This window comes from Stigmatopora nigra, chromosome 12 (genome assembly GCF_051989575.1).
Source record: "Stigmatopora nigra isolate UIUO_SnigA chromosome 12, RoL_Snig_1.1, whole genome shotgun sequence".
NCBI classification, from domain to species: domain Eukaryota; kingdom Metazoa; phylum Chordata; class Actinopteri; order Syngnathiformes; family Syngnathidae; genus Stigmatopora; species Stigmatopora nigra.
The window spans coordinates 3,309,390-3,322,142 of record NC_135519.1 but is presented as its reverse complement, the minus strand read 5'-3'; the positions used below and the strand labels follow the sequence as shown (position 1 = coordinate 3,322,142).

At 43.7% G+C, this 12,753-nt stretch overlaps 2 protein-coding genes across 4 annotated transcripts; one reads left to right on the top strand and one right to left on the bottom strand.

Annotated features, from left to right (window-relative positions):
• Window positions 1-443: 443 nt before the first annotated feature.
• ftr14l (finTRIM family, member 14-like) lies at window positions 444-8,264 on the bottom strand. 2 transcript variants are annotated; one of them, XM_077729439.1, is made up of 8 exons: window positions 6,611-8,264; window positions 5,185-5,614; window positions 3,905-4,000; window positions 3,524-3,757; window positions 3,295-3,454; window positions 3,099-3,212; window positions 1,852-1,988; window positions 444-1,096 (listed from the first exon to the last, which is right to left on the bottom strand). In XM_077729439.1, exons 2-8 carry the CDS (start codon window positions 5,578-5,580, stop codon window positions 713-715), a joined length of 1,521 nt encoding a protein of 506 aa, XP_077585565.1. In that variant the 5' UTR covers window positions 5,581-5,614; window positions 6,611-8,264; the 3' UTR covers window positions 444-712. The 2 variants fall into 2 exon arrangements, with proteins under 2 accessions (XP_077585565.1, XP_077585566.1); XM_077729440.1 differs by lacking the exon at window positions 6,611-8,264 and adding an exon at window positions 6,542-6,610.
• LOC144205224 (uncharacterized) lies at window positions 6,603-12,308 on the top strand. 2 transcript variants are annotated; one of them, XM_077729438.1, is made up of 3 exons: window positions 6,603-6,820; window positions 8,993-9,076; window positions 9,157-12,308. In XM_077729438.1, exon 3 carries the CDS (start codon window positions 9,282-9,284, stop codon window positions 10,980-10,982), a length of 1,701 nt encoding a protein of 566 aa, XP_077585564.1. In that variant the 5' UTR covers window positions 6,603-6,820; window positions 8,993-9,076; window positions 9,157-9,281; the 3' UTR covers window positions 10,983-12,308. The 2 variants fall into 2 exon arrangements, with proteins under 2 accessions (XP_077585564.1, XP_077585563.1); XM_077729437.1 differs by lacking the exon at window positions 6,603-6,820 and adding an exon at window positions 7,732-7,981.
• Window positions 12,309-12,753: the final 445 nt, after the last annotated feature.

Below are 12,753 nucleotides of genomic sequence, written 5' to 3'. Positions count from 1 at the left end.
GAGTACCGAAGTTAGTGACGCCTGCCGTAGAACAATTGTCATTGCGTTTTATAATCCTTTTTATGGAGCAAGTGATTACTTTTGTTCGAGTGTTAGCACGTTGGCCTCTCAGTTCTGACCTCAAGGGCTCGATCCCATGTTGGTCCTCTCTTTGTGGAGTTTGCATGTTCTCCCCAGGCTTGTGTGGGTTTCCGCCGGGTACTCCGGTTTCCTCCCACATTCTAAAAACATGCATGGTAGGCTGATTTAACACTCTGACCCTATGTCGGAGTGTGAGGGTGAATGATTGCCCGTCTCCTTGTACCCTGCGATTGGCTGGCCAATGATTCAGGCTCTTCCCCGTAGTTAGCTGTGTGTCCAGCACTCCTGCAACCCTTGTGAGGATAATCAGTTCAGATTGCATTTTAGATATGAATGAAAACTATGCATAAACCACTTTTTATTTTAATGTTGACAATATTTATTAACGTTACAGTCATTTCACATATACATAACAGGGAAGCAATCTCTGTGTGAAATATGAAACATCATTTTGGTGATCACTTTTTAAAACAGTGAAAATAAAAACATGTTCACTGTTCTGATAAAAGTAAATAAGGTTCTCTAAATTCTCTCCATTTCAGTCAAAATCAAGAAAGACCTTATCTTTAAATATCTCTAATAATTACCACCACTGATGGGTTATACTGTTTAACCCTAATGATCCATTCTTCTACAGTCTAATGGTGGTGCCGTAGCCCCACACACTAAAAGCGGGGTACACAGGTTGCGTAAATGTAGTGCGGGTGAGGTACAGAAGCTTCATGGCCTCGGATACGCTGTAAAACGCCAACACTCCGGCGGCATGGTCCAAGTAGACGCCGATACGCGATGACCTCGGTACTGGTAGGTCAGTGCTTTTGTTGTTGTGAACAAAGGAGAATTTGGACTCAGAACAGTAGAGGCTCCAGGATTTGTCGTTCAAGCCGAGGCTGCACACATTGATGTCTCCTTTCCGGAAAATACCCCTGTAGGCAACCGCTATGTCGATTTCTGATCCCTTCCAGTTTACTTCCCAGTAAAAGCGATTCCCAGTTAGGCCTTCTTTACAAAGCACCTTGAAGGAAACGGGTCAAAAGGAAGATGTCAAAAAACTCATTCAAAATTAGATATCATTTAATAAAACTAATTAATTGACATTGACAGCCATAAAACTGGAAGGGGAAAAATCCAATCCAATGAAGTTGGGACATTGTGTTAAAAATAAATTTGAAAAAAAATAATGCACTGTCTTGCAACTCATGAAAAACAATAAAGATGATCAAAATTAAAAAAAATGTCTTTGTGGTAGTTTGCAAATGATTGCATTCATTTTTTATTTATATCTAACATAACACCCCAACTTCAGTGGAATTGGGAAATTCATCATTTGTTTTAATTTTATTATCTCTCATCTCATCTCATTTTCTGAACCCGCTTTATCCTCATGAGGGTCGCGGAGGGTGCTGGAGCCTATCCCAGCTGTCTCCGGGCCAGAGGCAGAGGATACCCTGAATTGGTGCACACTCACACCAATACCTAGGGGCAATTTAAAGTGTCCAATAAACCTACCATGCATGTTTTTGGAATGTGAGAGGAAACCGGTATACCCGGAGGAAACCCACGCCGGCCCGGGGAAGAACATGCAAACTCCACACAGATGGACATGACCTGGTGTTCAAACCCAGGACCCCAGAGCTGTGAGGCCGACGCGCTACTATATAACATCTGGATTATAAACAAACCAATATATTGACTTATTGCAAAACAATCAATGATTAATCAGCCATGAAAATACTTGTTTATGTACATGGAAAGCAATGATTTAAGCACCTGCTGCCAGTGGTCGAATCGCTCAGGGTGATCTGGGTAGTTCTTAGGCTCACTCTTCATTGTGGCGGTCCGGTTGGCCTCTGACAGATAGAGGTTGGGGTGCACCGTGTTGACGTCCAGAATTGGCTGGCAAAAATCTGAAAGAAACCAAACCAGTTGATGTTGAAACTGTTTGTTAAATTGTTCTTTGCAGTTACCACAAACCAACTGTGTTTGTCTAAAGCTGATTCACAGCTTTACTTTGTTCCATTTCACCAAACCTGTTTAGTCTTGTATGTTATTGCAGTGTTTCCCAACCACTGTGCCGCAGCACGTTGGTGTGCCGTGGGAAATTGCAATAAGTCATACAATATGATATTTAGAGAGAAAAATGAATGTGAATATAATGAGATTAAAATTGAACTATTACAAGGTTTAAATTAAAATATGATGAACATTAAATTATAGATTATACAATTACAAGATTCAAATTGTGAAACAGTCAACATGAACCAGAAGTTAACTTTTGGCGACGTAAAGTCTGTGTGAGCGCAATATTTTTTGCGTCATATTAGATGATTTCCCGTATTTTCAAGACTATAAGGCGCATTTAAAAGTCTTACATTTTCTCCAAAATATACAGGGCACCTTATAATCCAGTGTGCTTTATATATAGGAAAAAAATTATAGTAGTGTAAGTACGGAAAGTAATATTTGGAGGAAAGTCATAAAATCATGCTGATTAAAAGCATGACATTACTTATTTTAGCATCACTCGAATCGGAAGTTGTTCAGCGTCTGCAGACATCAACTTTTGGTGACGTTAGGTCAGCATGAAAAATTTGATTTTTGGAATAATTTTGGAGGTTTATGTGATTCATGCTGATAAAACATTGATCAGAATGACTATTGTTAATATAATCGACATAGTTTTATATTAAAAGATTTTCAGATGATGGTGTCTGATAGATTTACCAATAAGTACTCCCTAACAGTGTCCTTTGAGATTATTTCAATGCAAAAAGTGTGTCGCAGTTCAAAAAAGGAAACACTGTATTATTGGATTTTTAGTTCCTACACCATGTAAGTTCTTACCATTTTGAAGCCAAGTTCAATATTTTTTCAAAGGATTTGTGGTTTGGATCTTTACCTTTACAAAAAATATAACCTTTACACAAAATAATGTACAAACATTAAGATTTGCTGCACCGTATGAGGCAAATGTTGGTCACATACTGACGAACTGACAGGTTTCCGCCATGACTTACATTGCAAAAAATCGCTTCTAGTCTTTGGTTCTTCTGTCATCCGTGTTTCTGTATAAATTGATGATTCTCTCCTTGTTCTTTTCTCGCTTTCTTGTGTGATGTGGACTTCTTTCACTAGTGACAAACCAAGGAGAAAGTGACAGTTTAAAGAGGCAGGACAATGAATGGTGTGTCAAAGTAAAATAAATCTGCCAACCTGCTGCAGAGACTTTCATCGTCTCCTTCTTACTGATTTCCTCGACTTGTAATTTCAGAGCGGCAACTGCTCTTTTAGTGGCATCGAAAGAATAATTGGGAGCGACGCTGACGTTGTTCAGGTCCTCGTAACCCGACGGTCCAGATAGAGACTGCCAACTCTGGTGAGAAATGAAGTGAAATGTAGAAACGGAGATTTTTACATGTAGAATCTTCTCTTTTAGGCTCACCTGTAGAAAATGGATGTGGTCGTCTGTATGTGAGAGCTTCTCCAGATCAGTGTGTCTTTTCCTCAGTAGGGTGACCTCTTCCTCCAAGCGGTCAAGTAGAATCTCCCCACGGTTGACTGTGGTCTTCTCGTGTGAACGGATCATCTCCTTGACCTCGTTGTACTTCCTCTCAATAGAGCGAAGGAGCTCTGTGAAGATCCGTTCATTTTCCTCCAGGACCGACTCAGCAGAGTGCTGGTGGCGTAAAGATGTGATCGAAAAGATGATTCAAGATAGTGGCTATATCGCAATGCATGACTGTGGTGTTTATTTTTAATTTGGACTTGAAATTGAAAATTCATCTGAATTATTTGCATAAAGAAAGTAATTGAGGCATATTACTTTCATAGCCTCCACTGCTTGTCGGATATCCTGCCACTTTTTGACTCGTTCGTCAATCCTCTGTTGCGATTTGTGCAGCGTGGTGCTCAGTTGTTTCTATGGAAGAAATTATAAATGATTAAAATCAAATAAAAAAAGAGTGTCCTATGAAACCTGGAAGATGAAGACAGTAGTATATGCCCATTAAGAGCTAACTTGTAAAGTGGAGGCAACATAGGCACCAATAAATCTGAAATAAACGAATCGGTGACAACAATTAAATGATTGTAAACTTGGCGGGCCGCCATACGCCATATAAAAAAAATCCTGGTAGAATTTTAGGATGAACATTTATAGATGAATTTTGAACCTTAAAACTTCTGAATATTCATTCATTCGCTTTCTGAACCACTTTATCCTCACAAGGGAATTTTGGGCATGATACGGGGGACACCCTGAATTGGTGGCCAGCCAATTGCAGGGCACAAGGCGATTGACAACCATAGCTAGGGGCAATTTAAAGTGTCCAACCAGCCTACTATGTATGTTTTTGGAATGTGGGAGGAAACCCACGCAAAGCCCGGGGAGAACATGCAAACTTAACACAGGTCGACCGACCTGGATTTGAACCCAGGACACCAGAGATGTGAGGCTGACGCGCTAAGTGCTCATCCGCTGAGCCGCTACTTGTGAATAGATATGACCAATTTTTATATTTTGTTACTTTTTGTTGCTTGTTAAAATAATCTGTAAAGATAATCTGAAAATTTCACCCTAAAAATGAATACGTATTACCACTGTGCGAGGAGTGGATTATATAATAAACACACCTTTATGTTTGGCAGTCTCGTCTTTTTATGATTCATGCATGTGCACTTAAAAAAAAACACACACACGCGCACAAATACAATATTCTAACATATGGAAACATGTTAGTCACATAGATAGTTTTGATTTTTTTTTCCTTTAAAAAATAGAGGAGTAAAGAGTTTCTACTTATAAAAAAATAGTGTTAGAGAACAATGTAACAAATACATTGGTTGCAGCAGCTAGAAAACAATTATTAGACATTTATTAGCTAAACTTTAAAATAATGGACCATATTTAGTCAATTTAACCCCACAGTAGTGTCAGAATCGTACAACTCCCTTTCTTTTGTCATAAGAATAAATTGCAACTCAGTGTGTTCAATGACGATGCCCATCCTTCAATAAGTATGTTTTTCCTCGTTGGCTGCCATCCTGTTAAGTTCAAAATGGATTGGATATCTCTCAACATGAACGCCACCGCAGCTTACTTACTTGTTTTTCAGTCCTCTCAGTTCCAGCCGGGACAATGTCGTGGTGTTTATGCTCATCCATCATGCACAGGACACACACGGATGTGTCATCGGTGCGACAATAGGCCTCCAGAAGTTTATCATGCTGTGCACAGATCTTCTCTCTCATCTGACCGGTAGCTTTAACCAGTTTGTGCTTCATTAGCGCCGGGTAGTCGTAATGGGACTGTAGGTGGGTCTCACAGTAAGATGCCAGGCACACCAAACAAGATTTCTGGGCCTTCTGCTTCCTGGTGGGGCAAAAATCACACAAGACCTCGCCATTCTTCGCCTGCCGGCTCTGGTTGTGGCTTAAGGAGCGACGGGATCGATCTGTGGTGCCGTTTCGGTCTAAATCCAGAGTGCCGGCAAAGGACATTTTTCTTGGGGGTCAAAAACGATGTCTTGTTAAGCTGAGGAGGGAAAAAAAAACAATATTTTAAATTCAATGTTTGAAAGAGAGGTATTGAGATCTACCTAACAGGAAATGTTGAGTTCCTTTAGTGATCCACTTCGGTGAAACTGACAGAATGCGAACTATGTGGTCTGATTACACTGTAAAACCAGTATTCCCAGTTAGGAAGGTGGGCGTGTAGTGCTACCTGAAACTAAACAAACTACACATGACACTTGATTTTAAATGTACAACTACTCACTAACAGAGAGAAATTAAAAATAAGAGAAATTTAAGAAATATTAAGGTAAATATTTGCATGAAACAGGTGTAGTAATTTTACCAGGAGGATCTTGGATCTTTCAAGAATGAACTGACAGTGGGACCTCAAAAATCTAATTTCTCAAGCTAAATGGGGACACTAAAAATCTTAGTGTCCCACACCAAAACTAAAATCTATATTAATGTTATGATGTATTTATATTGATGTGCCAAGGGGAAAACTATCAGAAAGACTTACTAAACTGCCTACTGTACTGATATACTTTTGTATATTGTGCTATTTTCCGCTTTATAGATCCATTGACCAACTCATTGGCTGCAATTGAAGGTGCCGAGCGTCCAATCTATTTTGACTGGGAGGGCTTACAGCGTCCATTTGCTCGCTGCCCTTCCAGCGAAAAGTATGTATGTTTTGTAGAGTAACAGTGTTTCTCTGCACAAACCTATGTGCTACAGAGACTGCAAATAATTGCATCACAAGGGTTTGCACTCCAACATTCTTAATGTGTTTTAGGTCAGGGGGTATATTTGGTGGATACGCTGTACTTTGTAAAGGGAAAATGTTTACATAATAAATGTAGATTTTATAGCACTCCTTTGATTGTATATATAAAGGTTAGTTTTACTTGAAAGATTCCCCTATGATGTGGCGTTGTGGTAGTACCTTGTTACGCGGCTCCCCGGCTGCAGGAGGCGTTAGCGGAAAGTGGCGTGGAAAAACGACAACACTTACTTTTCGCTAAAGCGCGTCGGCGGTCCAACGTTGGCGCCAGATGAGCAGTGTGGCGCCAGCTCGGCACAGCACCAGTGTACCAGGGACACCAAGACAAGACAAGAGCCCAGACCAGACTCATACCAAGCCGGACTTTGTTTTTCAGCCTTCGAACCCCACCGATCCATTCGTTTGTCTCTGAGTTCCCCGCCAAACGAAGCAGGGAGAAAGGTGGGTAGATGATTATGCCCGGAACGTGAAAATCGGCGTGGTATATCCCTCGAATGGCTTTAGTATATTTGAAAATAAGAGTCAACTCACAAGGCAAGGGGTTCTCTTAGTTACGAACGTCATGGAGCTTTGCACGGATGCTTTCCCGTTTCTGGGCTTTCGTGCTGTATTTAAAGCAGCCTGGCAACCTTTTCATGGAAAATTTTGGAGACTCGAACTGCTTTGCAAATTGTTATTATGAAAGTTTTACAAGCAATATTGTCCCCAAGTGTCTGTTTTGTAGTCGTTTTTTAGTTCTGCGTCGACTACTGGGTCCATAAAGAAATGGAGTAAACACCATAGACTTGAGTAAATGCAAACAGACTGTTTGTTTGCTTGATGGGGTGTTTTGATGTTAAAAGTCATCACCCAGAGTTGAGGGATGGACCGAAGAAGCGGCTAGCCGACGGGTAGCTCGCAGACCGCGGCTACTACATAGCTGCCACGCTAGCGCCGGCTGGAGCTGGGTTAGCCAGCAAGGCCGCCATTGAAAAGGGTGCCGCAGTCCAACAACGAACAAGACTCACGTTGGTGCGACATGCTATATTCGCACTTTAGACTACAACTTGTGGCATCTAAATAAAGTTATGGAGTGATTATCGAAACACAGATTTGATTGTGTACTCGTGCGGCCAATATGTGTTTCATTAAAACCTAAATAGAATCTGTTTGTGCTACCCCCACTGCTTTCGTCGCCCCCAATGTTTGTCATCTTTGTCCATCTTCGGCTACTAGCTCAACTCTTTTAGCAGGCTAACTTTGGCATTAGCTGTCGAGCCCCTCGCGTCATTATTGTTTTATGACCAAATGTATTTTGCCGGGGAAACGCGTTCGTGTTTTGTCACGTTGGTGCGAGGTAGTTGACTTATTTGGACATGGCTTGCGGCTTTGCCGCTGATCCAATGCGGTTTGGGGAGGGCGGAAGCTAAGTTGGCTTACGTTAGCTCGTGGCAGCCATTTTAGCGAGCATTTGTAGTCCTAAGCTAACTACTGGTGTGGCATTACAAGATGGACTGTTAATACGCGCGGAAGAAGACCCATTTCCGCGTCGGCAACCGCGCCCTTGACTTGCTTCGAATCCCAATTTTCGTTCGTTCTTTTTAAAACTGTATTTTTGCCAACGTAAGTATCGCCGTGAGCCACTTCGTTTGCTCGCTGTGTTTTTGCTACGAGGCTAAAGTTAGCGCGCTAAATGGCGACCACTTAGCTGCTAACAAAATGCTCCGACGGCGTTAACCAGTTTCTCCTCGACCGTAGCCAGCTAACTAGCGGCTACGGGAGCTATTGTAGCCGCGGTGGGACGAGGCTATTGAACCACCGGTCCAGCATTTTGATAATAAAACACTGCTTTGACGACGCTCAGGTCTCAAAGTGGACGTCGCGTCGGATGGCTCACAAAGGGCCGCGTGAGGTGAAAGGGGTTCAGGGTGGCTGTCCTTGCGTGTTCGCGGATTAAACTCTACTCGAGCCAGATGACGATTTTTGGCTACTTTGACGCTCTTTAGCTCGTTATGACTGCTAACGTAGCCTGCTAATTGACACTTGGCCGGTGTTTTGCCGAGGAGAACTCACTTAACTTTACTGTACGTTTAGACTTGTGTGTTTTAATATTCTACTTTCAAAAGATGTCAGAAAAGGCCGTTCCGCGGATGAAATTGCAATAAAAATATTAAGTTGAATTACCTTTTTTTCCTTTTCAATTAGATCCTTATTTATCACATGATTAATTTTGGAAATTTAAAAAAACTTAACCACCTAGATCTGGCGTCCACGTGGATATTATATTTTCGGCATTGTAGATCATAATAATATTTAGAAGGCGAGTGTGGCCTACAAGATGACATATAGTGACAGCAGGTAGTACTCGTCATTGCATTAAAAATATTTTAATCAATTCATAAAAGGTTAATACAATTAATACAATGATGTCCGTAATCCATCGCTGGGTGTATTTATAATAGTGCTTCTTTTGTTAGTGTATATTAAAGCAATAAAACATGCAATTCAGCGATTTACCAGTTACTCTAGTCGACAAGTTGTACATTTAGACGTGTGTGTATGTGTTTTATTATCCTCACACCTGCTAAATTCTTCCTCTCTGGAATAGAATATAAAATTCAAAATCTTTTCCAGATATCTGAGAGTTCGTGTGATCAGCACAGCCGTGGAGCTTCTCCGACTTCTTTCAACCAAGCGCTAACTTCCAAACTCTCAAAGGCAAGTAAGCCGCCATCGAAAATCGCCATTGATGGCCAATAGCAGGTTGGACTTGACAATTGCCGTCTTTCCACCTCCAGATCTGCTCACAGACAAAAGGCACCGACCGGCGGCGCGCTCAACCAGACGACAATCAATACCCCGATTCTTAGTTGAGGTCACATCCGGCTCAAAAACGGAGGTCGTGGGGTTGGAGTGTGTGCTCATGGCGGAAGAGACCGAGTGTGACACGCCGGGCCTTGACACACTTGGGTCGGAGTGTGTCATAGCCCATAGCCATGTCGACCTCCACTACGGCGCCGAGACGGAAATCATGACCGAGGAAAAGCGCGGTCTGGAATTGGAGATCCACGGCAACGAGCTCAAGATCCAAGGGCTAGGGGGGGACCTGAGCGCGGTGGCCTGTGTGGACGCCATCGTCGAGACGGACCACGATTACATCAAGGTGGAACACGATGAAATGCACTGCTTCGCCGGTACGGAGATCAAGACGACGCGCGAGGCGCTGCTGGGCGAAGTGCTGCTCAAGAACGAGCACGAAGTCAAGTTGGAGTCGGATCACGGCGGCGAGCTGACGGTGGAGTCGGAAAACGGCGTCATCATCCACGAGGCGCACGGGCTGCAGTGCAACGAGTGCGGCGAGATCTTCGGCAGCATTTCGGATCTCCACCAACACTTTGAGATCCACAAGGACCTCAACCCGTACATCTGCGTCCACTGCGGCGAGAGCTTTGCGGTGGAGGCCAGTCTCAAACAGCACATGAAGATTCATATGAAAGAGAAGCCCTACGTGCCAACGGGCGTGGAGATTATTGGTAAGGATGTCATCGACGCCTTCAGTCTCAAATCCCACCAGTTGATCCACCTGCCCGACAAGCCGCACCGTTGCAACGAGTGCGGCAAGAGTTTCGCCGCCGCCATCACCCTGCGGGAGCACATGAAGATGCATTCGGAGGACAAGCCCTACAAGTGCAACCAGTGTCGGAAGAGCTTTGTGCGCCGGAGGCACTTGAAGAAACACCAGGAGGTTCACGCCCGCGAGAAGCCCTACACCTGCGGCCAGTGCGGCAAAGGCTTTGCCACCACCTCCAACCTGAAACAGCACCAGAAGACCCACGCGGCGCACGCGGCCCACGCCACCGCCGTGCTCACCGACAAGCCCCACCGCTGCTCGCAGTGTGGCAAGTGCTTTGCCGCCGCCGCCACGCTGCGGGAGCACCAGAGGATCCATTCGGGCGAGAAGCCCTACAAGTGCAACATGTGTCGCAAGAGCTTTGTGCGCAAGCGCCATCTGAAGAAGCACCAGCAGGTTCACGCTGGCGGAAAGCCCTACACCTGCCGGCACTGCAACAAGGGCTTCAACCACTCGTCCTCCCTCTCGCGCCACCACAAGACCCACCTGCAGGGGCCCGTCTTCGGCACCCCTCCTAAGCAGAGGGTGCACCTGCAGGGGGGCGTCTTCTCCCCGCCGCAGCCGGGAATGCCCATGGCCTTTGGCACCCCTCCCAAACAGAGGGTTCACCTGCAGGGGGAGAAGCCCTACATGTGCCACCACTGCGACAAAGGCTTCAACCATTCCTCCTCCCTCTCGCGCCACCAGAGGGTCCACTCCGAGGGCAAGGGCTACACCTGCGGCCACTGCGGCAAGATCTTCAACCACTCCTCCTCGCTGGCGCGCCACCAGAGGGTCCACCTGGATATCAAGCAGGAGCCGGCGCCGCAGTCACCCCCCTTGCCCGCGCCCGAGCAGTACAGCGCCATCCCCTCGCCCAAGGTTTTCCCCAACAACGCCTTCCCCAAGCAACACATCCTCTCTCCGGAGAAGCCCTACCGCTGCACCCAGTGCGGCAAGGGCTTCAACCACTCCTCCTCCCTCTCCAGACACCACCGGATCCATTTAGAGTAGCCTTCCCGTTGCATTCTGTGAAAGCCTCGCTCGCTCGGATTCTCGCCCCCTTCCCCTTTTCGAACATTTTTAAACGAAAACAGAAAAATTGTTACCTGACCCTTTTGGACCAAGTTTCCCAGTTAAGTGCGGGAGCTTTTTTTTCCCGACAAGGTTGTCAACACCAAGACTCCAATTAGACACTCGTCTTTCTTCACTTGTTCGGCACCTCCACTGTAAATACTGTTCCATTACTTTTATATGTATAGGGTGATTAGTGTGCTGCCCCTTCCCCAACGAAAGGAAAAAGAAACGTTTTTCAATTGACATGCCCAGCGTTGTCTCTACAGGTTTTTGGCCTCCATTATGTGATGCTGTGTTTTCCAACATCTGATCAATGCGCCATTGTGTATATTTATGAGGTTATTTTCTTGTGTACAGAGAGCAATACCGACCGGCTGATGCGCTGACGTTATATAATGATATACGTGGCCATAAACTGAATAAAATCCCTGGTTAGCATATTACACCAGTCTCCTTTCTTTGCTTATTCCATCCTCCTCTTGATGATTTAACTAAATAACCTGTTTATAGGCTTGATAGTCAATATGAATTACTGCTATCAAAATCCAAGATAAAGGCTTGTGTATACTAAAAATAAGATATAGAGAAATCTGGCGGTGTGGCGCTTGACTGATGTGTAAAAAAAATAATAAAATACTGAAAAAAACTTTTACAAACATATTTTTTTAAGTATGGAGAGGAGAGTATGAAAAGGAGCAAAGAAAGATGGTTTTATAGGAGGGCATGAAAAGCAATATATTTTTTTAACCTGTTCCCAACTGCGATGATCGGCGTCCAATCCATTTGCCTGGAAGCGAACGCCGCTCCAGTTAAATGGATTGGACCGACATTGCCGTTAATGTTACCGAGTGAGGTAAGTTGAACCCCCAACCCTGGCCCCATCTTTGTTTTTGCCTCAATGTGTAGCATAGCGTTTTCTTGTATTAGTTAGGTGCCTTATTGCATGCTGTGGAAATGGATGCCAAGCTGTTATTAATTGACAAAAAAGATGCAGGAGGAATTTATTTTTAGTTCATGTTCATACCCCTTTGTTTTAATTTGACGTCAATGACACCTTTATTTGCTTTCATGTATACTATCGTGTTTACACTGTATATTGTCTTTTAATTTCTCCCCTTTTTTCGTTTTTGTAAATGGCCTATTTGTGTAGAAGAGTAATGTAAAAGAATCCATTGAGGCTTCTCTTGAAGGGCAATTCTTGTAACATCTCCCTTTCTTCCCCCCTGAGTGGCACATATGGCTAAATAAAGGCTGTTGACTCTCCCCCTGTCTTGTCCATTTGGATTTAACATCAAGTCATCTGGCACATAATTTACATAATTGAGCTGCTTTTCATTGATGTGCGTTGTACTTCATCTGACATCCTGTAGGCGTCGCTCTTGTTTTGTAAAAGTTCTCACTTGCTGGTTTTGGCTGGATGACCCTCACAGGGAAATCTTCATTTAAATTATTTGGACTGCAATTTTTTGTTCCTTTTACAAATATCTGGCTGTTTGTTTTTTTTAGCCAATGCCTATAGACTGCCAATGTTTTTTTTTAATTGTACATAAGTACTGCATAACTGAATGGAAAACATGCTCCCCTTATTAATTAATTAACGTACAAATGCAAAGTGGCACATTTACTCAGAAAGGGCACACTTAAATGTAAAATTTTCTGCCCAATTAAAAGGCACTAAATTGCATACACCAGATGAAATTCATTGCTA